The sequence below is a fragment of the Glycine max genome, chromosome 20 (assembly GCF_000004515.6).
Source record: "Glycine max cultivar Williams 82 chromosome 20, Glycine_max_v4.0, whole genome shotgun sequence".
Taxonomy (NCBI): domain Eukaryota; kingdom Viridiplantae; phylum Streptophyta; class Magnoliopsida; order Fabales; family Fabaceae; genus Glycine; species Glycine max.
Window position 1 is genome coordinate 39,829,893 of NC_038256.2, and position 24,890 is coordinate 39,854,782.

At 32.8% G+C, this 24,890-nt stretch overlaps 3 protein-coding genes and 1 pseudogene across 5 annotated transcripts; 2 read left to right on the forward strand and 2 right to left on the reverse strand.

Annotated features, from left to right (window-relative positions):
- Positions 1-2,087: 2,087 nt before the first annotated feature.
- LOC100785821 (protein NLP6) lies at positions 2,088-6,890 on the forward strand. 3 transcript variants are annotated; one of them, XM_006606062.4, is made up of 5 exons: positions 2,088-2,530; positions 3,247-3,818; positions 4,038-4,085; positions 4,204-5,140; positions 5,480-6,890. In XM_006606062.4, the coding sequence occupies exons 1-5, from the start codon at positions 2,263-2,265 to the stop codon at positions 6,628-6,630; spliced, it is 2,976 nt and encodes a 991-aa protein (XP_006606125.1). In that variant the 5' UTR covers positions 2,088-2,262; the 3' UTR covers positions 6,631-6,890. The 3 variants fall into 3 exon arrangements, with proteins under 3 accessions (XP_006606125.1, XP_014628304.1, XP_006606126.1); XM_014772818.3 differs by having other exon boundaries at positions 2,124-2,530; positions 3,265-3,818; XM_006606063.4 differs by having other exon boundaries at positions 2,156-2,530; positions 3,234-3,818.
- Positions 6,891-10,717: 3,827 nt separating this feature from the next.
- On the forward strand, positions 10,718-15,945 carry LOC100786338 (uncharacterized; annotated as a pseudogene).
- A 515-nt stretch (positions 15,946-16,460) lies between these two features.
- On the reverse strand, positions 16,461-17,957 carry LOC100795507 (60S ribosomal protein L36-3). The gene is made up of 4 exons (XM_006606064.4): positions 17,825-17,957; positions 17,593-17,698; positions 16,756-16,955; positions 16,461-16,652 (listed from the first exon to the last, which is right to left on the reverse strand). Exons 2-4 carry the CDS (start codon positions 17,692-17,694, stop codon positions 16,622-16,624), a joined length of 333 nt encoding a protein of 110 aa, XP_006606127.1. The 5' UTR covers positions 17,695-17,698; positions 17,825-17,957; the 3' UTR covers positions 16,461-16,621.
- A 1,730-nt stretch (positions 17,958-19,687) lies between these two features.
- LOC100796037 (60S ribosomal protein L36-3) lies at positions 19,688-21,290 on the reverse strand. The gene is made up of 4 exons (XM_003556064.5): positions 21,134-21,290; positions 20,910-21,015; positions 20,011-20,210; positions 19,688-19,883 (listed from the first exon to the last, which is right to left on the reverse strand). Exons 2-4 carry the CDS (start codon positions 21,009-21,011, stop codon positions 19,853-19,855), a joined length of 333 nt encoding a protein of 110 aa, XP_003556112.1. The 5' UTR covers positions 21,012-21,015; positions 21,134-21,290; the 3' UTR covers positions 19,688-19,852.
- Positions 21,291-24,890: the final 3,600 nt, after the last annotated feature.

Sequence of the window (24,890 nt, forward strand, 5' to 3'; positions counted from 1 at the left end):
TGAGTTGACTAAATTTTGAATCAAAAAATAATATTATAGTTGGCCTAAAAGATTAAAAGCTTGTCAAAATGTTCGATCGGAGTGTTAAAAAAATGAAATCTGATCATAAAACTCTTCATAGTTTCGTATCAACTATTGATAGTCATATTTCTCGTCTTTGTGAATTAAATAAATCAGTTAATTTTTCCCATCCAAATTGATTGATTTTATGCTTTATTGTTTTCTCCACTATTGTCAGAAAAACATTGTTTTGTCAATAAAAAATGGCTTGCTGAAGTGTGAAATTTCTTTTTGACTTGCTCGCTTTTTTTTTATTAGGATAAATTCTATGTACGCTACAACGTTAAATGCGTTGGATTATTAAATTAATAGGAGATTTTATTTAATAATGAAAAGTTAAAAAAATATAACTGCTATATTTTTTAATTTATGAATAGACTAATTAATAAGTAATTCATGAGTTGCAGATTTACGTGACGCAAATGTCCATATCTGTAATGAGTGATGATTCATTAATAAAAAGATGCATTTTTTTCAATGATAATCCGATATATATACAATTATATATCTTAATCATCTTCCTCTTTGATTTCTTCTTTCATTCTTTCTTATTCTTTTCTTTGAGTACGCAAAACGTCAAATAATCACTTATCATTCTGTGGCAATAACTCACAAGCAAACATTATCCATCATCAAACCAAAAACTATAGTGCCTTATTGGATCCCTTGAATGAATCAATTAATTGCGCATTGACCTTACATACATATGTTGCATTTTACTATTTTACTATGATTTTCTTCATCGACTTCCACTTATTCGGTCACTATTTTATGGAATAGTAAATTGGAAAATTTGTTCTTGTACTCCCTGTAGCCACAAGTGGGAAAATTTACAATGCTTTTCCTCTGGCTTGTGTGTGTGCTCATGTGAGAAAGGGTTCAAAATTAAATGCATAGATCAGAGAAGTACAAGAGATTAAGTATCACAATAATTGTTGCTTTCAAGGGACTAAGCTAGCCAACCAATTTTATCTAAATTAATTAATAAAGAAACTTTTTAACAATCTCCACTATCTTACTTTTTTTTTCTCTCTCGTTGTCGCATTGGTAGATGCAGTGATGCACCAAGCCTCTTTTCCATCAAATATATTTTATTTAGATACTGTTAGACATTTATAAAAGATAAAAATAAGAACATAAAATGAATTAAATTTATCTTATAAACTAAAATTAATTTATGCAATTTGGTTCTTAAAGAAGTTTAATTTTTTTTTATAAAAGTCAAATGCATACGTTGATTTAAACTTATAAAATAAACTCAATGTCGACATGACAAAATAATTAAATTTAATTCTTAAAAAAGTTAATTGGATGTTTTAATATTTTACACTACTGATTCTCTTTTCAAAGAGTCGTGTAATGCTTTAAAAATTTTAGTCAAATACCTTATATCATGTTCCCTTGTGTAGTCACTCAATTCATTAATAGATATCTCTCCAATATTTTGAGGCTTCCAAATGTACCAACGAATAATAAGTTTTTAAAATTAATTGTTCGTATAATATTTCTCATTATCAAATATCAATATTATATTTCCCTATTTTCTTGTTATTTCCGTGATGGTGTTTTATTTATTATATGTTTTTCATCAATAAAGTAATATTAAATTATTATCAATAATAAGATAATAAATATAATAGCTTTTTTTATTAGAGGTTTAGCTTACTAGGTTGTATTTTATTATAAATTTTCTAGTATTTATCTTTGATTCCCACATATAAAAAAATATATAAACAATTATTTTTGTAAATTAAATGTTCTAAAATCATCACATAAGAAATAATTAATGTAATTTATAAAATATTTTAATTACCTAAAAAGGAAAATATTGAATAAATTTTCAAAATAATGCATTTCATCCTCTAATTTATAACTAGATCTTTTATATGTGCCAGAGGGAAAACATCAACAGATATTTGTTTACAGCCTTTTGTTTAATTATTTTTTTTAAATATATATGTGAAAGCCTGACGCTAATGATAGTGTTGTTAAAATTAATATATTGAATAATTTATTGACACTTTGTCGCAACATGCAAGTGGAAGGGAGTTGTAAAATTTTTTACATGGAATCACAAACTCTATCTATGCATTATTCTCCAGAGTTTTACCCATCATCATCTATTCTACGCTTTCCTAGTCAAACTTCTCTTCACGAAGTTCATATTTTCACCACAAAACCTTTAGCAGTTGTGAGAAGAAAATGCCAGAATCTGAGGAAGAAAACCAAGACTATGTTCCCAGGTCAAAGCCATCAGAGGAAGCTGGTGGTGGCTGCACCATGGACTTCGATCTGGACTTAGAAACTTCATGGCCTTTGGATCACATGGCCTTTGGCTCCAACCCCATGTCACCTTTTTTGTTCTCCACTTCCTCTGACCAACCTTACTCTCCCCTTTGGGCTTTCTCTGATGGAGAAGACCCCAAGCTTCCAGCTTCTGCCTTCTCTGATTGCCACAAGATCTTCTCTTGTATGTTTTCAGTTTGGTTTTCTGTTGACTTCGGTTTTGGAATTTTCATTCTTCTTTTGGACTTGGTGATATCCTTTTGAATGTAACTTGAATAGATGCTGCCGAATTTGGTTTTGTTGATTTACAAATGTAATATGGTGGGGGTTTAGTTTCTGTGTTGTATGTTCTTTTCATGTCTAGAGTTTTCTTTTGCCTATTTTTAGCTTGAAGTTTCTGAAAATTGAAAGGAAAAAAAAACATTTTTCTTAAAAAAAGGAATTTTAATAGCCAATTACTGTGCTTGAAGCTCTATGTGATTGTTGAGGAACTTGATTATAAGGCATAGGTGATACATGGATGGAGTTTATGGGATTGAAGCTGGATTTCTTTTATCTGTCTCTTCTAAACTCAACAGGTGAAGCTTCATTGTTTCACATGTTTGTACTCCTTTCTGTATTGTTCAAGGAAGCTAATGTTTACAGGCCAGAGTTTTGTCTGTAATTGCTTCCTTGGGATTTTACCTTTGCCTTTGTGTGCTACATTTTTTTCATATGATTCTGGGAGTATTTATAAGGTTTGGAGATTGTAGATATATTGTGATGTTGAGCTCAAATGTGTTATTACAATAACTGTGAAGTGTTCAAAGTCTACTCCAGTACCATATCTGGTGCTAATTGTGTGTTTTGTTGTTTCTGCTGGGTGCTGCATTTCTTCAAACTTAAAGCTACTCTTTTTAGGTGATTCAAATTCAATAGCTGAAAAGCCAGTGGAGAATGATGACAACAAAAAACTTTTGCCACCACTTGTTCCTATTTCACCAGTGGAAAATTTGGATGGTTATTGTGTAATCAAGGAAAGGATGACACAAGCACTTCGTTACTTCAAAGAGTTGACTGAATTGAATGTTCTGGCTCAAGTTTGGGCACCTGTGAAGAATGGTAATCGGTATGTGCTTACAACTTCAGGTCAACCCTTTGTTCTTGATCCACATAGTAATGGGCTCTATCAGTATAGAACGGTCTCTCTGATGTACATGTTTTCTGTGGATGGAGAGAATGATGGAAGTTTGGGACTCCCTGGTCGGGTTTTTCAGCAGAAATTACCGGAATGGACTCCCAATGTTTTGTATTATTCTAGTAAAGAGTATCCACGCCGAGATCATGCTCAACATTACAATGTTCGTGGAACGTTGGCTTTGCCTGTGTTTGAACCTTCAATACAGTCATGTGTTGGTGTATTGGAGTTGATAATGACTTCACAGAAAATTAACTATGCTCCCGAGGTTGATAAAATCTGCAAAGCCCTTGAGGTTGGGTTTCTTTTAACTTTGCTAATTATACCCATGTATTATAGTTTCCTCATGTTTGGCAAATATCACGTGATGCTACAAATTATAGTATATCAAGATTGAATTTCACAAGGGTAATTCCAATGGGATTATTTAACTATAGTACTAGCTTGTTAAAAATTTTATATGATAACAAACTTATTTAGATTCATCAATCACCTGCTGTCAGTTTCCTTGCAGACAGTAAATTTGAGGAGTTCGGAAATTTTGGATCATCCACACACTCAGGTGATTTTAACCATCATGCATGACAAATCCCTATCTGTTATATCTAGGTTATATTGCTGTTGTTCTTTATCTTACCCTCTATTCTCACAGATATAACTTGGTAATGCTTTTAAACCAGATTTGTAATGAAGGTCGTCAGAATGCATTATCAGAGATCTTGGAGATATTGACAGTGGTATGTGAAACTCACAATTTACCTCTGGCCCAGACATGGATTCCCTGTAAGCATCGAAGTGTTTTGGCCCAAGGTGGTGGTGTAAAGAAAAGTTGTTCTAGTTTTGATGGTAGATGCATGGGGAAAGTTTGCATGTCTACAACTGACATAGCATTTTATATTATAGATGCTCATTTATGGGGTTTTCGTGAGGCCTGTGTTGAGCATCACTTACAACAAGGTCAAGGGGTTGCTGGGAGGGCTTTTTTGTCCCACGGCATGTGCTTCTGTTCAAACATTACCCAATTCTACAAAACTGATTACCCCTTAGTTCATTATGCTCTCATGTTTGGGTTAACAAGCTGTTTTGCAATATGTTTACGAAGCTCTCATACAGGAAATGATGATTATGTATTAGAGTTTTTTCTGCCTCCTAGAATAACACACATTCATGAACAAAAGACTTTGTTGGGATCCATATTGGCAATAATGAAACAGCATTTCCAGAGTCTTCATATTGCTTCTGGTGTAGAACCTGAGGATGGTTCAATTGAAATTATTGAAGCAACAATCGAAAGAGTTCATACGAGGCTTGAATCTATTCCTATTGCTTCATCTATTAAATCACCACCTAGACCTGATACCTCACCAAACATGGGGGAGGAAGTGCCACAGGATCCATCAGAACAACAAATATTGATGTACTGTAATGACATCAATAATGGAGGGAGTCTTGGTGAAAATGCAGCCAGAAACATTGATCACATGCCCTCCTTAGAGACTAAAAACATAAATAAACCCTTAGAGAGGAAACGTGGAAAAACTGAGAAATCAATTAGTCTTGAAGTCTTGCAACGTTATTTTGCTGGGAGTCTAAAAGATGCTGCAAAGAGCCTTGGTGGTATGTTCATACTCTAAAATATATTTATAAGCAATAGTTTTGTTTGTTATCTTTATGAATATGCTGCTATCTTGAAACAAATATTTTCCTAAGAATAATATTAATTTTTTTCCATGAATACAAATGTTTTCTCTACCACAATAAATTTTGTCTCTAAGAATCTGCTGGTATCTGGAGATTTTTAATTATTAAAAAATGTACTATGCAACTAAAATATGCAAAAGGCAAAAATGTTTTTCTTTCCCCCAAGTAGTAGCAGCAGCTCTTTTGCCTAGAGAGAAAAAGGAAAGTAAGTAGTGTCTCAAACATACTGTTCTTAGATATATTTTTACTGTACAGTTTGCCCTACCACAATGAAGCGCATCTGCAGGCAGCATGGGATATCCCGTTGGCCATCTAGAAAGATCAACAAGGTTAACCGTTCCCTGTCGAAGCTCAAGCGTGTTATTGAATCTGTCCAAGGTGCTGAAGGAGCATTTGGTTTGAATTCTCTGAGCAAAAGTCCACTTCCCATTGCTGTTGGTTCCTTTCCTGAGCCTTCTACTCCAAACAAGTTCAGCCTGCCAGCCTCATTAAGTATTAATCCATCAGAGCCTCAGATCAAAGAGAATGAATTGAATGCCTCCAAAGCATTAGAAACAAACAGTCAGGCTGTAATGGAAGAAGATCGATTGCTAGGAGGCAGGACACCACATCTTGAGAAAGTAATTAACGATAAAGGTAGGCATACTCGAGAGGTTGGGAAAGAACCAAAGAGGACTAGAACTGGGAGTGGCTCAAGTGAGGATAGCACAAATCCTACTTCTCATGGTTCATGCCATGACAGTCCCCCAAATGAAAGTTCACCGGTGAAGAATATATTCATTACTTCCAATAATGATCAATGTGCTGGGCTAAAGAGATCACCAGAGTCAACATTGCAGCTAACTACTAATACGCCAAACCGGCCAGCTGCTTACCCTATGCCCGACTTTGTGGCCGCAGAACTTCAAGAGCCATTTGGTGGGATGCTAATAGAGGATGCTGGTAGTTCTAAAGACTTAAGAAATTTGTGTCCTTCAGTAGCTGAGACCATTTTGGAGGATATGGTTCCAGAAGCTTGTGGGACTAATATTCCAGGTCCAGATTTGTCTCCTAAGCAAAGCATGGGTACTCCTAACAAAGCAGTGACACCTTTTGTAGCTATGAAAGAAATGAAGACAGTGACAATCAAGGCAACATACAGAGAAGATATCATAAGATTTCGGGTCTCGTTGACCTGTGGCATTGTTGAACTGAAAGAAGAAGTTGCCAAAAGATTGAAACTAGAGGTGGGTACATTTGAAATCAAGTACCTGGATGATGATCACGAATGGGTTTTGATAGCCTGTGATGCAGACCTACAGGAGTGCATGGATGTTTCAAGATCATCAGGAAGCAAAATAATCAGGGTTTTGGTGCATGACATAACTTCAAATCTTGGAAGCTCATGCGAGAGCTCGGGGGAGTGAGAACTGGCTGTATATAGGTTGAGTCTCTACTCTAATTATATAGGTTCTTGTGGTGTTTAGGACAATAGGGAAGGAAAATAGGTTTGGTGATCTGCTCAAATTGTAAGAAACTTGAGAGGTTTAGATCAGATAAAAGGAGTTTGAATCTTTGGTATCACTCAACAAAAGTAAGTTCCTGACTCATCATGAGGAAAAGCGAGGATTCTTTGGTGACACATAATGTGGTCAGCTTTTGAAATAAAATCGTGTTGGCATTCAAATTTATAACTGTTCGGTTCATATCTTGGATGAAGGGGAAATTATTTTTGTTGCAAAAACATGTCATTTCTCAATGAACAAATGCAGTGTCACATGTGCTTTCAGTGAAGCCATGGTTTGGCCTAATGGCTAAGGACCTGTTTAGATTCAAGGTATAAGTACTTTTGAGAGTTACTCTACTGAAAATATAGTTTTTTTTTTTCAGTAGAGAAGCTCTCAAGAGCTATCAAAAGGACTTTTAATCTTGTATCCAAACAGATCCTAAATAGCACCAAGCAGAGGGTCCCGATTGTTATGCCCCACATCTTCTTTTTGTTTTCATTATCTGTTGTTGTTTTCTTCTTGTCATGCTGTTGACTTGTTGTCTTCGTTCGGTGAATGTGAAAAGATTTTAGTTTTCTCAACACAAAAAATTTGAGGGGAAACATCTTAGTTCTGTCATAATGGTGTGCTTTCTGGATTAAAAATGTAGCTAACTTTGAAACCTTGTCCTGTTGTCTTCTGTAAGGTTGATTGTTCAAAGCATTGTAGGCATAAGATGTTAGCACAGTTGGCCGCACTAAGGAACCTGAAGAAAGTTCGTTTCAAATTCCTAGTACTAGTAAAAGCCACATTGACAAGTACTCAAGTAGCATCTTTTGTTCTTTAAGAACAAAGACATAAAGACTGAATTTAACAGTTATTTCCTCTGTTGATAATTTGTTTGAGTAGTTTGTAAGCTAAGTTAACTAAAATAGAAGAGGTATTTGCTAATTAACTTTATCTCACTGGCTTATTTGATTATCTTATAAACATGTTTGACTTGGTAAATGAGCTTATATCTAGTAGAAACTAATTAGAAATTAAGCTATAGAATGGAAATATACATGAGGGATACGCTGAAGCAACAATGCTCGATACATATTATATAGTAGGATTGACCACAAAATTATTCAATCGTTCATGTCTCCCTGAGATGATTATGATTTTGAGTCTCTAATGGTTGGCCTGGGTAAACTTTGGAAATCATAATAGAATTGATTGGATATATTTCATATAGATCCTACTTGATTAAAAAAAATTACTTTCAGTAAAAAATACAAGTAATCTAGACAAAACTAACGTGCAACAATTACATTACTGACCGAGACAATCTAGTAACCATATAGTTCCACCTTTTCATGAATTATGGTTTGTACATAATTGATTTGAAGATGAACCCATAGTTGCTCTATTATGAAAATGGTTTATAAGCTTTTAGAATCAATCCCAGTGTTACACGCATGGGGTTGGGTGCGCAATTGCATTGTGACTGGCGGACAAAGGTTCGAGTTCGCAGGACATAACTTTATAGAAAGGACTTAGCCGTATCACTCATGCCGAAAATGATTTGGTGTTATATTCGAAAAGTGTAGATATCAGCCTTTGCTTAATTGTTTTTCGTATAAGTTGATTAAGTATAACATACTAGCCCATCTTTAACCCCATTTTACTTGTTTGATGGTTTTTCTTTTATTATTCCTTCTCATTGTGTTTTTTTTTTTACTTCTCCAACAATGTTAAAAGTGTGAGATTAAGGATAGTGAGGACTAGGATACAATGAGGTAAGTCACGCAACAATTAATTTTGTGACTTTTGTAGTGTTTGACTTCACCTTTCGAATTTGATTTTCAAAAGTTAATAATTATAATTTTCAAATCTCAAGTGTGATTTTTTTTCATTCTCAATGAATTACTAAACACTATTCATTCTAATTGTTTTAAAGTGCGCTCTTGTCAATTTAATGCAAATTGTTAGGTCACTAGTTTTTTTTTAAAAAATAGAACTAGTTAGCTTGAATTGTACTAAATTGTTTACAAATTTGATGAAATAAGTTGTGTGACTTGATCATGTGTAGATTGAAGAATCAATCATATGTGGAAATCCATAAATCTGAGCCTTAAGATTTAATAAAGTTGATGGTGGATTCATAGACATGGAGATCCCTTATATTGAAAGTCTTTCTGACAGAGCTTTCCTACCAAAACTACTCTTGAAGCGATATAATTAATTTTTCTCTATTTAATATTATTCTAGTTATCACCTATATCTATTAATGTACTTTAACCGCGATTCCTCACATGAGAGAGCCTAATTCTCCTAATTTCTTTCTTAATCCCTCAAGAACTAAATTAGTTGAACTGCATGACTAATGGAGATGCATAAATAGGCTAAACCACCTCACACTATCCCTAGCAATGAAGTATTTAGATATTTTTTCCGATTCTAAGGATTAAAAACATTTCTAATGACTAAACCCTAAACATAGCATATATATGGGTGATCAAACCAAATACATATGATTAAGCACAAAAAGATACAATGAAATTGAAAATAACATTAAATAGATAGTCAAAATCATTACATCAAGAGAGTTTGATGAAAAGCTTCCCAACAATTAGTGGTTTAGTCTCTCATTGTCATGAGAGACTTTACTATACAGAAAATGATGAAAATGTGTGGAGGAATGGAAGGAAGACGGGTGTGGAGGTAGTCAGTGGCTCTCAATGGTTGTCTTTTTCTTCTTCGAGCTCTAGATTTTTACGTTGTGCCCTAATCAGTCATACCCCTTTTTTTCCTTAAAAATCATCCTGGGCTAAGTTTTCGCGATTTTCGCATTAAACGCGCACTAATTACGAGTAGTAAGTGACTGGGTGTTAAGCGTGCAACACGCACTAAATGCATCTTCACGTGACATCAAGCTCTTCAAGTAGCTTTCTCACGCTAAGCGGCATCAACGTGCTAAGTGAGCCTAATGCGCTAAGCGAAAATCATCAAGCTTCAACTTTTCATCCAATCCCTTAGCTGTATTTCTACAAAACAAAAACCACCAAAACAATATAAATCTAACCGTTTAGGCATATACTACACAAAAATTTTAAGGATGCCATAATTCCAATGATTCATACAAAAAGAAACAATAAAAGAGGAAAAAATTAATAATTCTTATATGTCTTAATTACAGTTTATGCGCATCAGTTATCAATTTCACAGGTGTTATGATGATTCTGCGTACATGATATTTGTATGCAATGGTTGCTGTTTACCCTAATGACATCTTGCATCGTCATATAAGAAATTGAAGGTAATAAATATAGAGTTATACTATTTTATCTACTTATTTGGTGTGTATATTTACTAAATATAGAATAAATAAATAAAAATCCAACATTTGATGTATGGAAAAAAGCCAGGGAGGAAAATAAATGAGATAAATAAAAGATGAAAAAATTATCATCCTTAAATATAAAGTCTTGTGCAAATTACAGATAGGTGAATATCTTAAATATGTTAAGATTATATGTACAGATAAATAAAAGATGAAAAAATTATCATCCTTAAATATAAAGTCTTGTGCAAACTACAAATAGATGAATATCTTAAATATGTTAAGATTATATGTACATATAAGAGTGACTTTTTAGAGAAAAATAAAAGTTATTTTTAATAATTTTTATGTCTCAATAAGTAAACACTAGTATTACGAGAAATTACTTTTTGCCACCGGATTGGAGATAGCCTGGTTTCATAAAAAAATGTGATTTTTTTTTTAATTTTTATAATAATTTTAAAAATCATATTTATATTGGTTAACAGTTTTACCTTTTACGAAATTAAACTTTTGAAATATTTACTCAAAACCTGTTTTGCAGTGAGAAATATAATTTGTAAAATAAAATGTACAATTTGTATAATTAAGAGAGAGAAATAAAGAAATATAAAATATAATAAAGATGATAGAAAGAGATACTGAACAATTAAATGTATAAATTTGTATTAAACTAAAAAATAGATGCAATTAGTAAAGTGTTCATAAGATTGGTATAATAAATCCAGACCAAGTTTCATTCTGTGTGTTTATGAATATCACTTCCCACTTTGGTTCTTCATCTTTATGTTTGTTTGGCTTTGGCACAACACAGAATTAAACAAAGACATCAACATCCATCATCTTTGGATGGCGTCGATAACTGCTCCGAACTCTCCCCAAATTCGATTAGTTTTCAGTGCCTCCAATTCCACCAAATTTACAATCTTTCTACACTCACGTTTCCCCCACTTCGATCCTCGTCGGGTTCGCCTTTTCTGTGTTGCAAAAAATGGAGATGGGTCGGGCTCTGTTCCCGTTCGGGTCGGGTCGGACGGATCTCCCAATTCGGCGGTTAAGAAAATAAATCATATAATGGAGGTGAGACTGAGGGAGGTTCTTTAATTTCGAGTTCTTTCTATTGTTGTCTCTTTTGGATCAAGGTCAACGATTCTAAGCTAACACTACTAATTGTAAAATTAAAGTGTTCCATTTTTGTTTTTGCTTGATTAACAAGTTATTATTGAGTGTGCTAATCATTAAAAATTTTAGAAAATTGAAGCGCTCGTGGCTGCATGTGAAATGTTTGGTTGCGTTGTTGCTCTTAGTGGGGTTGGTTTTTGAATCATTTGTTTGCCTTGTACTAGACGGCACCTGCTTCTTGGATTCACATGTTTGTGTTGATTTGTGAGGTTGCCATTTTGACGTACAATTGGGGAGTTACTGAAAAAAAAAATCAAATATTAACATTTTGTTGGTACCAGTAATTTCTCACTACTTGAAACTTAACAGTTGACACTTTTGAAGTAGCTTGTTTTCAGGAGTTGTGGGAGTGGGAGTGGCTGGAATTCTTCTTCTTTCAGGGCTTGCTTTTGCTGCCTTGTTTGTCAGCAGACGAAACAGTGCCAGTAAGTGTTTTTTTTTTTGCTTCTGCTTCTGTCGTGCACTAACCATCAAGTCTTCTCGTGAGGGAATTTGTGTGTTTGGGTGAGCCAGTTAAGCCTACACATGCTTAACATTGTACCTTCTCTGTTGGATCGTATTTGACTTTGTGCAGGACAAATGAAGCCCCTGACTACACATCAGGAAGTGCTTTTGTCTTCTGATGAAATAGAACATATAAATGCTGGCAACGAGGTGGATCAAGGAAATGGTAATGTGGAAGGTCGGATAGATGTATCCAGGGATTGTTCATCTCCTGAGTCTGATAAGATTCCCGAGTCCCATAGAATCATTGATGATTTCAATGTAGGATCTCAGTTGGTATATGATATTCATAACAAGGACATTGATACTGATGCCACGAAGCACAAATCTGTTCAAGAAGAATTAAAGATTGGATCAGCTGCTGATGAGGAGTCAGTTCCCCGTCAGAGTGCAATGGTGCTTAATGGTTCTGAATCTGAAAATCCAGTTGATTCATTTGATAGCAGCACTGCTGTAGATTCACAGAACTCTATTGCTGAACTTAAGGAGAACCCATCCTTTGTTGAACCAAGAAAAGTGTCCAACTTTGATGCTGAACCCCTACCTGTTATAAGTGAGCAGCAGGATGAAATTACTGATTCAAGTGGCAATAGAAGTTCTGGTATTGTAGCCCATAATGAAAGTGTACTTGTCAATATTGCTGTCAGTAACCAGTCAAATACAACAACTTTCAGATCCTGAGGTTATTCCTGAAGATTTGGAAGAGAGTGCTCTCAATCAGTTTCAACCAAAGAAAATCTTGACCTGAATAACATGCCGCAGGTCTTAGACCAGTCATCCTTGGCAGAGCAGAGCTTTTCAGAAAATGACCTGTTTACAAAACCATTTGTCTCGTCAACCAATACATTTATAGACGAGCAGGTTAAAAATGATAATAATGAGGTTGATATATGTAGATCCGAAACTCCAAATTTTGGAGCTTTTTACTCTTCTCCTGGTATTCCTGCTCCATCAGCAGTTTCTTCAGCTGTACAGGTGCTTACTGGAAAGGTTATGGTTCCTGTAGCTGTCGCTCAGGGACAAGCATTAGCTGCTTTGCAAGCTCTAAAGGTATTTCTTTGTTCTTATTTGCATTTTTAATGGGATAGTAGGTCAAACATTATTTTTGTGATGCTAAATGACTGCATATTGAAGAACTTATGAAAGATGGACTTGACATCATAGATATAGTTTGGTTTTTTTTACAGTAAAATATTCCAGTTGGTCTGATCATTAATATAAAATTTCTACTGTTCACCTGAAAATTTGCTACATAATCAGGTCATTGAACCTGATGTTCAGCCCAGTGATTTATGCACACACCATGAGTATGCTCAATGGTTAGTGTCTGCTAGTAGTGCTCTATCAAGGTAGTTGGTTATTTCTTCTTCCTCTGATTACTATGTGAAATAACAAGATATAAAAAAGTTTAGCTATTTGCTATTATTGTAATATGTGGCGATATCTGTGCCTTTCTGATTACCTTTTTAGGAAAACAATCTCAAAGGTATATCCTGCCACGTACATAGACAATGTTACTGGGCATGCATTTGATGATATCACCCCTGAGGACCCTGATTTTTCTTGCACTCAAGGTCAGTAGGATATTTGAAGTTTGTGTTTTAATACTACAGCTGGTCAGTATGTATGACTTTCTTCTAGCATATCATGTCTATAGAATATGGATATTACAGGCCTGGCAGAAGCTGGACTTATTGAAAGCAGGCTTTCAAGATGTTGTGATAGACCGTTGTCTACAGACGAAGACTATGGCCCATTTTACTTCTCCCCTGAAAGGTATGCATTAATCAATTTGGAATTGGATATCTGATTTCTGGTTACCTTCTTCCACTGGGGCAACACGGTTATTATTCAACATTATTGGAGTTCTCCCTTTTTTTTAAGTATTCACAATTTCACATGGTATCCTCCTTTCTTTTCATCTTGTAACTTTGTATACCATAGGCTATGATTGTGATTTCCCTACTCTCCTATATTCATTTCTTGCAGCCCTTCATCACATCAGGATGTTGTTAGTTGGAAAATTGACCTAGAGAAAAGACAGCTTCCAGAAGCAGATAGAAAGTTTTCTTAAAGTTGTTGCCTGATCTGATGTACTTTAGCTCCCTTTTTTTTTTTTGAGAGAGAGAGAGAAGTGATGTACTTTATCTATTTGTGTTTTTCTAGTTGTACTGTAAAAGCAATTTGTTTGCTTCAAATATGATGATCGATGGGCAGATGCTGTGCCAACTTTCTGGTTTTATAGACACTGATAAGATACACACTGATGCATGCCCTGCACTTGTAGCTGATGTATCTGCTGGGGAGCACGGAATAATAGTTCTTGCATTTGGTAAGTCATATTCTCTTTTTAAGTCTTTGAGAATGCATACCTGCATTGTTGTGAACTTGTGTTATTCTTTCATTTCTTATCCGCATTTGATTTTAACTGTTTTCTCTTCTTTTTTCGGGGGGTTAAGGTTATACACGATTGTTCTAGCCACATAAACCGGTTACAAAGGCCCAAACAGCCATAGCCCTTGCTGCTGGAAATGCTTTTGACCTAGTTAATGAAGAGCTTGCATGCACTGTTGCTTCTCAGAGTGTCTTAGTAGTTCAAGTTGAGAAGGATATCAATGCAAGTTTGGAACAGAAGCTTTCCAGAGAGGGAAAAGATCAATGCTGTTGAAAGAATGGCTGAAGAGGCAAGATGCGAGTTAGAAAGGTTGAGAGATGATAGAGAAAAGGATAGAATTTCCTTGATAAAGGAACAAGCTGTTATTGAATCAGAAAGGAATGCTTTTTCTTGGTTAAGACATGAGGTGGAAGATCAACTACAAAACCTTATTAGTGACAAGGTAAAAATAGCTTATGAAAAAGACAAGATTAGTAAGCTTCAGGAGCTAGCAGAAGTTCAAAACAAGGAAATTACACAATTGCAGTATGAGCTAGAGGTTGAACGAAAAGCCTTGTCAATGGCCAGGTAAAATTATAAAACTTCATAAAGCAACTAAATTTGTTTGATCATCTTTATGTTCTGGTTTTATTGAAATGGTAAAAGCATAAAATAATTGTGGGAAGGACTGACATATTTTTTTTCTTCTTCACATTTTATTGTTTGTAGTCTATGTTCATATGCAATTGGTCATTTGATATGTGCATCCATAATTCCAGCTATATTAATCGGTTGATCCATTCATGTTTCTTGATTTGATGCTTTCTACCTAGTCAAAATATTTTCTTGTTTCTACTTCTATTTGGAGATTTTCTGCATTTTTATCCTGACAAATTCCTCATAACGGAAGAGTTTAATGATCATGCACTAACAACGTAAATTAGTCTATTTTCTCGTAACTGAATTCTAACTTTTGGTATTTTTTGCTGTCAAAAAAAAAACTTAGGTTTATTTTTTACATTGACTGAGTTACATGTACTACCTCAAACATGGTTCTTAAAGTGTTTCATGAAATATGAATTGCAGTCATTAATGATGTTAATGGCCAAAATCAATCACAAACCACTATTATTCTTCAATACCATAAAATCAGTGGGACTGATAATTTTTTATTTGCCAAATACATTGGTCATTTTGGCATAATAGATATCGTAGGTTAATATGCTTGACATAGTTTGTTATTTGTTATCACAGTTAAACAAAACAGTTCAGAAGCACTCATTTGTTTCTTGTATAGTCCTGTCGTAAAATTATACTTGCTTATTCGTCATCACAACCCAAGTGTTTTGGTTTCAGGGCATGGGCTGAGGATGAGGCCAAACGAGTAGGCGAACATGCTTCGGACTTGGAGAGCGCTAGTGATAGTTGGGAGAGGAATGAAAGCAAAGTGGCAGTTGATGATGACTTCCACGAGCTGTAGTTACATTGTTCAATACTGAGGAGCAGTTATCGGTTAAGACACAGTTTACAGGGCTGAAAACCTACTGGACAAGCTAAAAAAATGGCAGTGAAGCTGCCATCTCAAAGGCAGGTAAGTCAGCTCAGGAGGAGCAGCAAAGTGCTCATGAATTCGGATTTACTATCAAAGAAGGGGCAAACCGATTTGCAGGTGATTGTAGAGGAGTTGAGAAGCTCACTCAAAAGTTCAAGACGTGATCTCTCCCTTTTTGGTGCGTTGCCATGTTCTTTGTATAATTTGTAGAGGGTAGACTAAAAACCAGTTCTTATTCAACACGTTATCTTCATGACTAGATCATATTTGTAGTTCATTCCTTTATGTAAAGAACTACACCCAAGGAAAAATTCAAGACCTCGCCTTGAAGCACGCTGAGTAGACTTGCAATATAAATTACATTAAAAAATTATGCTCGTCAATTTTTACATTGAAAAATACACAACGTTCATGTAGCCATTAAAAATTGTGAAGACATTTTGCACATAAAGCATTACGAATTAAACTAGAATGTTCATTACTTATCACAAAAGAATAATATATATTCAAATTACATTTTTCACAATAACATTCTTTTTCTAGTTCTATCGCATCTATCAATCCTCTCTTTCTCTTTTAAGTTTGTTATAAAAAAATAAAACGTCCAAATAACATAGCTCTTACAAAATAAACACATCCCTTCCTGGCGACACCAAAAATAAACACATCCCATATAACTCATTTGGTTTTGACCAATAAGGCATGCAAAAGCATCACAGCTTGCAATATAACTAACCCTTGGGATTCAATGAAATATTACCCTCAGGATACTAATAAGATGCAAAGTTCCCTTGAAAAAGGATTATAACTCTCATTTCTAGTAAAACAGAAAATAATCCAATCTAGCTTCTTCCATAAATCATGTCTCAGTTAAGCAAAACATATTTCTCAAACAAAATCTTGAAGTAAACTAATTGAACCAAAGCAAAAATATGAAAGCTCGTCCATCAATACACAGGTCCATCTAGTGAATCTGGAAAACAGTAAATAAGACTTATTTCTTCTTGTCTCCAGCACCACCAGCCCTGCACAAAAATGAAAACAGCATCATAAGTAATAGCAACTACTGCCAATCAGATTTATAAATTATATTGTATGCATAATATGAACAAAAGAACATAGAACAACCTCATCTTCCTGAGAACACTGGACATTTCCTCACGCTTCTTCTTTGCGCGTTTGTGTGTTCCGAGCTTTCTCTTTGCAACCTTCAGTGCCCTCTTATCCTTCCCAACCTTCAGCAACTCAGTTATACGCTTTTCATAGGGTGCAAAACCGGCTACCTCTCTTATGAGGTTCCTCACAAAGTGCACCCTCTTGCTTGTTTTCTGTTTTGAATCCATATAATTGTAGGACCACATATAGACCACATAATTTAAAACACTTTCAAGAAAAATCAATCAAATACACTTCCAACACCATAATCTGCCTGATATGTCTATAGAATGAATGCATTAATAAAAGGGAGAGTGAATGCATTCACTTTCAAGCCTTATTAAGAGCGAATGAATTAATAAAAGGGAAAATAGATCACCAAAGATTGAGATCAGTTCGGAAAATAAATTGACGCAAATATGGGTTCAAAATCTTACTTCTCCCCACAAAGAACACCTATAGTAAGAACTAAAAGTAACAATTTTCAAAGTTTGGCTTCTATGTTTGCAATCTTTTCTAATGTCTAGGAAAAGTAATTGTCATAAAAAATAGGAGTTACCCTCGTATAAGAAAACTACTAAAATTGATCAGAAACCCAACAGAAACAATAGTAGGAACAGAAAATTGCAAAACACAAACAGACTCTTTGTTATTCAGAACTTAGAAAGACGCCCACTTATTCTAAAAAGACAGCCACTGCATTTTATGACACTTTGATTCCAACACCACCACTTACAATCTAAAAAAGGTTCAAATATGAGAATAAAAAAACTGAATCACATTTGAAAAAGAAACATTGAAAAAACTTACCCCCTTACGATCTGAGGGGCGTGGAGGCAATTCCTTCTTGGTGACGACGTGACCCTTGTTCAGTCCAACAAACAGACCCGTACTAGGCGGTTTGGGAGCCATTTCCCTGTCCCAAAAACAAACACGCTTCAGAATTGTTTCGCTTATGGCTCATGCAATCACAAGTTAATGTTGAACAGTGATTTTCAATTTCGCATTAAACCGAGCAAGGATCAGAAGCAGCCATTATTACCTCTAGGTGGAGAAACCCTACGAGCAGAGTGTATGCGGAGAGGGAGAAAAGAGCAACTAGGGTTTTTGTAGAGGCTGTTTCCCTTTTTATTTGAGACTCAAGTCGGGTCGCTGATCCAACTTCAATTGGGCCGAACTACAAGTAGAATTGTCAAAAAAACAATCACAGAAAAAAAAATGCACGATTATATCAATCTATAATAATACGTCCAAAAATAATTTTTAATAGGAATGTTTATACATGTCATCCTCAAGAGTTCTAAACAATAAATTTATTTTATTTTAAAAAAAATCATTTTAAATTATATAATAGTTGTAATGTCATTATAATAATTGATTAGAATCAGATTTTTTATGATTACAATACTGAAAATGATTAACAATTATCTATCACAATTATACATATTATATTTTTTATTGCATACTTATTATTATTATTATTATATAAGTAATAACAGATGCTTTAATTGCCAATAATGAATATGAAATTACTTAAAATATTTTATACACATTTTTTTATTGAATTTAAATGTATTTTGGTTTTCTTATTTTCACAATTTTGATATTTTCATTTTAAAGTAGAGACATTTGTTTACTCTATTTAAAAAAAAATCTATCATTTTAATGCTCATGTTTGAAAATAGAGACATTTTGTTCTATTTTAAAAAACTCACAATTTTGGTCAACATATTTTAACAAATTTATGTTTTATTTTTTACATTATAATTAATTAAATTATTTTTTATAACATCTTAAATGAATGTGTTACCTTTATAGTTCAATTAGTTCAATTGTATTAAAATAAAATAAATAATTGTAGGTAAAATTGAAGATTTGACTAAAATTATAATTTTTTTAAAATAAAAGAATTAAATATCTTTATTTTAAAATAAATAATTAAAATCACATTTTTTTTTAAATATATACAGCAAATATCTCTAATTTAAAATGAAAAAACTAGAATTATGGATTGAAAGGAAGACTAAAATTGTATTTAAGAATTTTGAATAAATATTTGTCAATTTTGAACGATAACCTTCTTTGCTAATTAAAGAAGTTGATATTTAAATTAAGTAAAAAAATTGATATCAATAGAAGAAACTTTAATATTTAAAAACAAATAGAAATATCTTCTATTTGCATAATAAATTAACAAAATTTAAATTTGATTTAATTGATTTATAGGCTAAAATACATAATTTTATTTTTTATGAAGAAATAGATAATTCTATAAAATAAAAATATTCCACATGAAATACAAAGGAGCAAAGCAAGTTGCAGGTGATTGTAGAGGAGTTAAGAAGCTCAATAAAAAGTTTAAGACCTGATCTCCCTTTTTGGTGCGTTGCCATGTTCAGCAAATTTTGGAATACATTACTTATGTAAATAAGTCAATTTTTTGTATAAGTTGGAATACAATAAGGATGGCGAAAACATTTTGCACATGACGCATTACGAGAGTTAAACTAAAATATTCATTACTTATCACAAAAGAATAATATTACTTCAAATTACATTTTCCACAGTAATATTCTTTCTCTAGTTCTAACGCATCTAACAATCCTATCTTCTTCTCTTATGTTTTTTTTTAAAAAAAATGCATAAAAAAAAAATACGCCCAAATAACATAACTCTTAAAAAAAATATCACCATCCCTTCCTGGCGGCACCAAAAATAAACACATCCCATGTAAGTCATTTGGTTTGCAAAGCATCACAGCTTGCAATAAGGCATGCAAAGCATCACAGCTTGCAATATAAGCAACCCTTAGGCTTTAGCATGAAATATTACCCTCGGGCAACTAATAAGATGCAAAGTTCACTTGAAAAAGGATTATAACTCTCATTTCTAGCAAAACAGAAAATAATCCAATCTAGCTTCTTCCATAAATCATGTCTCAATTAAGCAAAACATATTTCTCAAACAAAATCTTGAAATAAACTAATTGAACCAAAGCAAAAATATGAAAGCTCGTCCATCAATACACAGGTCCATCTAGTGAATCTGGAAAAGAGTAAATAAATAAGACTTATTTCTTCTTGTCTCCAGCACCACCAGCCCTGCACAAAAATGAAAACAGCATCATAAGTAATAGCAACCACTACCAAGAAACTACCATTCAAGAATGCCAATCACGTTTATATATTACATTGTATGCATAATATGAACAAAAGAACATAGAACAACCTCATCTTCCTGAGAACACTGGACATTTCCTCACGCTTCTTCTTTGCACGTTTGTGGGTTCCAAGCTTTCTCTTTGCAACCTTCAGTGCCCTCTTATCCTTCCCAACCTTCAGCAACTCAGTTATACGCTTTTCATAGGGTGCAAAACCAGCAACCTCTCTTATGAGGTTCCTCACAAAGTGCACCCTCTTGCTTGTTTTCTGTTTTGAATCAATATAATATTATGACCACATATAAGATATAAAAACAAAGTTTCTGATGCCTTTCTTAATTATTTCTATAGTGGATGAGGATGAATTACCCATCTAGTTTTTCCTCCCATTCTTTCATCTTATCCATCACACGGCATGATTTAAAACATTTTAACATAGATCCATTAGAAGCTTCCAACGTTTAATCTTAATAGTCATTTTAAAGGTCAACGCATTTATAAAAGAAAGAGGATATAGGTCTCCAAAGATTGGGATCAGTTTGGAAGAAAAAACGACGAAAATATGGGTTCAAAATTTGAGTGCTTACTGGCAAACAACACCTGAAGTAAGAACTGAAAGTAAAAAAAAGAAGATCAAATCTTTGCTGCTGTATCACAGTTTTTTTCTAATGTATAGACAAAGTAATTGTAGTGAAAAAGGGGGACTTGGACTCATAAGAAAGTAACTAAACTTAATCAGAAACTTGATATATACAATAGAAGGGACAGAAAGTTGTAAAACCCAAATAGCCTCTTTGTTAAATAAATGCCTCTGTCATCATTCTAATTAGAAAGACAACCACGTATTCTAAAAAGACAGACAATGCATTGGATGACACTTTGATTCCAACACCACCACTTACAATCTAAAAAAAGGTGCAAACATATAACTGAATCACATTTGAAAAAAAGAACTGAAAAAACTTACCCCCTTACGATCTGAGGGGCGTGGGGGCAATTCCTTCTTGGTGACGACGTGACCCTTGTTCAGTCCAACAAACAGACCCGTACTAGGCGGTTTGGGAGCCATTTCCCTGTCCCATAAACAAACGCGCTTCAGAATCGTTTCGCTTATGGTTTATGCAATCACAAGTTAATGTTGAAATTGGTAATTTAGAATTAAACTGAGCAAGGATCAGAAGCAGCAAATACCTCACTCGAAGGAGAAACCCTAGGAGCAGAGAGTGTGCGGTGGAAGAGAGAGAGAACAGCAACTAGGGTTACTGAAGAAGCTGTTTCCGTTTTATTAGAGAGACCCATGTCGGGGTCGCCGATCCAACTTCAATTGGGCCGAACTACAAGTAGAATTGTCAAAAAAACAATCACAATATTAAAAAAAATGTACAATTATATTAGAAGTGACTAGGGAAAAGAGGCTGCCTCTTTACATCTTTTAAATAATAATAAAAAAGTTAAATATAAGTAATTAAAAAGTGACAGAATAAAAAAAATTGTCTTGTATTATATATATATATATATATATATATATATATTTGTAAAAGAAATATTATTATAATTATAAGTATTATATTTTGGTGAATATTTATATCTTATATCTACATAGATGTACCACGTAAATTAAATATTATACGTAAAAGCATATTAATATTAAAATTATAGGAATACAACAAATATTAAATTTTACAAAAACAAGGACTCTGGAAAAAAAAATAGCATACATCTATTATTTATGAAAAAAATGTTTTACCACATCAAGACATCGACTAATGTGCATGCCAACTCCTCCTTAATTATTTTCTAGCTTAGTATAACCTTTAATTTTTTATTTTACTTAAATTGTGGGTTTACACTCAATTAAATCTCTTGCAAATTTGGTATAATTTTTTATTACTAATTTGTTATCATTATTTTCACTTGTTTCTTACTAATTAGAAATATATTTTTAAAACTTAATTGACAACACGTCTAATTATAACTAATGATAACAAAATATTTTACATAATGTTTTTTAATGAAACTCGATAGAATTTTTTACTTCATTTTTCCTAATTTATCCGTAATATGAAATGGGATTTATAAATTGTAACTTATTTGAATAGATATTTGAATATATCTTTAATATTATATTAAATTGTAGCCTTTTTCAAATAATTTGGTAGAAAAATTTTCAATAAATGCATATATTTTTTTAATAAGTAAATAAGGATATTTAACATCTATCAATGTTTTTTAATAACCTCTATAAATGTTTAATTTTTTTTGTCTATACTATCATTTTGGTTCATTATGTTGTTGCATTTTTTTCCATTTTGATGCTTTTTATATTTTAAAAGTCATATTTCGATCCTTATATTTGTGAATGGATCCAAAATTGTCCTTGTATCAATTTTACTAGTGTCTTTTCATTTTAAATAATTAATTTAAATATAATAATGGTTAAAAATTAATGATAATGATGGTGATAACAATGCAATAATTATCATGATGATGAAAGTGATAATCATAATAATAATACTGAGTTAGTAATAATTGAGATGTTTTAAAACAAAATAATTGATATCTTTTATATTTATTTTTTTGAATTTTTTAAAGATATAAAAGTTATACTAGCTTTTAATTTGAATTTTTAGATTTTTAATTTTAATCATCTATTATTTTTAATTTTAATCTAATAATTATCATTAAGTATTCTTATATTCTGAGATAAAAAAAATATTCTAACACGAGTCATATATATATTTAGAACCGAAAACTCCCTCATCTCTTTAAATTTAATTCATTCATTTGAGGGATATTACAGTAATTAAATGTCTTTTTTTATTTTTAAAAAACTTAGTTTCTCTCTCCTCCCTCACTTGTTGACGCAACATGAACTGTACCAAGGGCTCTCATCTAACGGATCACCAATTGTAAAAAGGGACTTTCTGATTCTTTGCGTTTCTGGAAGAAGTTCCTGCCATCGCTGTCTTTTAAATTTATCATTTTCTACTTTGTATGTTTTATCCCCAATTATCATCAGTCGCATTTAGGAGAATAAAGGTCCCAAATTGAATTCCATTTTTCAAACAAAAATATTGCAGAGAAGACATACGTTTCAGCTATGCTTCTAAAAGGAAAAAATCAAATCATGCATCAAAATTAAATTGGAGACACTAGTTGCATAACTATCAAATGCCTCTGTTAACGTAATAAACTGATCAAGCTTAAAACTCTCAGATTCGTGAACTTTTGGCTTAAAAAATATTAAAACTCTCGAACATGTTCAGATATAATGGCTTCAAACGCGGTGGTAGTTGATAATTGTTTCTCATAATTATATTTGAATTACACTTAATAGAATAATTATGGACTTTTTTTTCTTAATTTTGTTTAATTTAGTCTCGATTAGTTAAAATTTAGTGTCTTATGGAACTTTAGGTCGGAAAATAAAACTTTAAGATTTTTCTTTTAATCTATGTCTTTTTCAAGATTTTTGGATCACTAAGAGAGGAAGAAGAAATTATTATAGTAAAGAAGACTTGTCTAGTAAGTTATGCTCGCCCAACAAATGAGGTCATTCTGAAGAGTACACATAACAACTTGAGAATGGAGGAAGAGGGTTCAAATTATTTTCACAACTCGTCTAACAAGTAAAACAAACTATAGGATGACTTTTGAAATTTGCGAATAATTTACCCCATGAGTATTGCGTCCTTTGGAGTAATTATAAAAGAAACATTGCCTTGTGATCATGGAGAATTAGCTTAGGGCACAATGAGGAACAAAACACAACACTCTAGGCTTCTTCCTTGTTCTTTACCATTTTCTCTCCTTCCACTCTTGTATTTCTCCATTTTGTAAGGCCTCTCATAACAATGAGAGACTAAATCACTCATTGTTAGGGACATGATGCACTAAACACTTCAATGTAATTATCTTTACTATTTATTCAATGTTATTGCTTACTTTCTTTTATTATTGTCTTGTTATGATTTGATTACCCATAAATATGTTTATATAGTGTGAGAGTAATTGGAAAATGATATCATTACTAAGAACTGAAAGTAGCTTTTAATGAGCTCATGTCTAAGGATAAAATGATGTTTATTAGTTATATTTTAATCCTTATTTTGATCTAAGTTACTTGGTTTAACTTGCTAAGAGATTAGGAGTCAAGCTAAGTGATTTAAGCCTTTATACCAAAGGAATCTTGATTAGGATATTTTTGTGGATTAAAGTAACACTTGAATGAACATTGAGTAGTGAAAAATCATTAAACCGCACCAAGAGTGGTTTAGTAAGGCGAAACACCCAACAACTTCACATATTTTCCACTTCCCCAGTTTTTACCTTGTAAGTTTTGTGTTTTTGCTTTTATAGTCATGTCCTATTTTGACTTATTATTTAATGCTTGTTGATTTTATGTTACTTTTAATTTTTGCACTATAGTTCCAAAAACCAATTTTTCATTTATTTTTATTGCTTAGAATTTGGTTACACAAAGCTATTTTACACATATGAAGTCCTTGTGAACATGACACTCAATCTTCCCGTATATTTATTATCGTGTGATTTGCTTCACTTATCAATCGATTAACAATAATGGGTGGGAGAAAATGGAAGATCATTGACATGGTGGCCAATGGTGGATGGGAGAAGATGAAAGGGTAGAAGAAAATAGAGTATCCATGAGAAGACTAAGATGTGTTGACAAACAAGAGAAAAAGGAAATAAAAAATTATGTTTTTATTTTTAAAACACAGTTAACTATTATAATGTTCCTCAAATTAATGAATTGAATTAAAAGAGATGATTGAATTTTTTCCCATAAAATTTCAACCATCAAAATAATAGACAAATAAGATCCCTATAAGAATATTTTTTATGTGAGAACATGAGAATAATTAATAACAACTATCAAATTAAGATTAAAATATCCAAAAATTCAAATATAATATAACCATCAAAT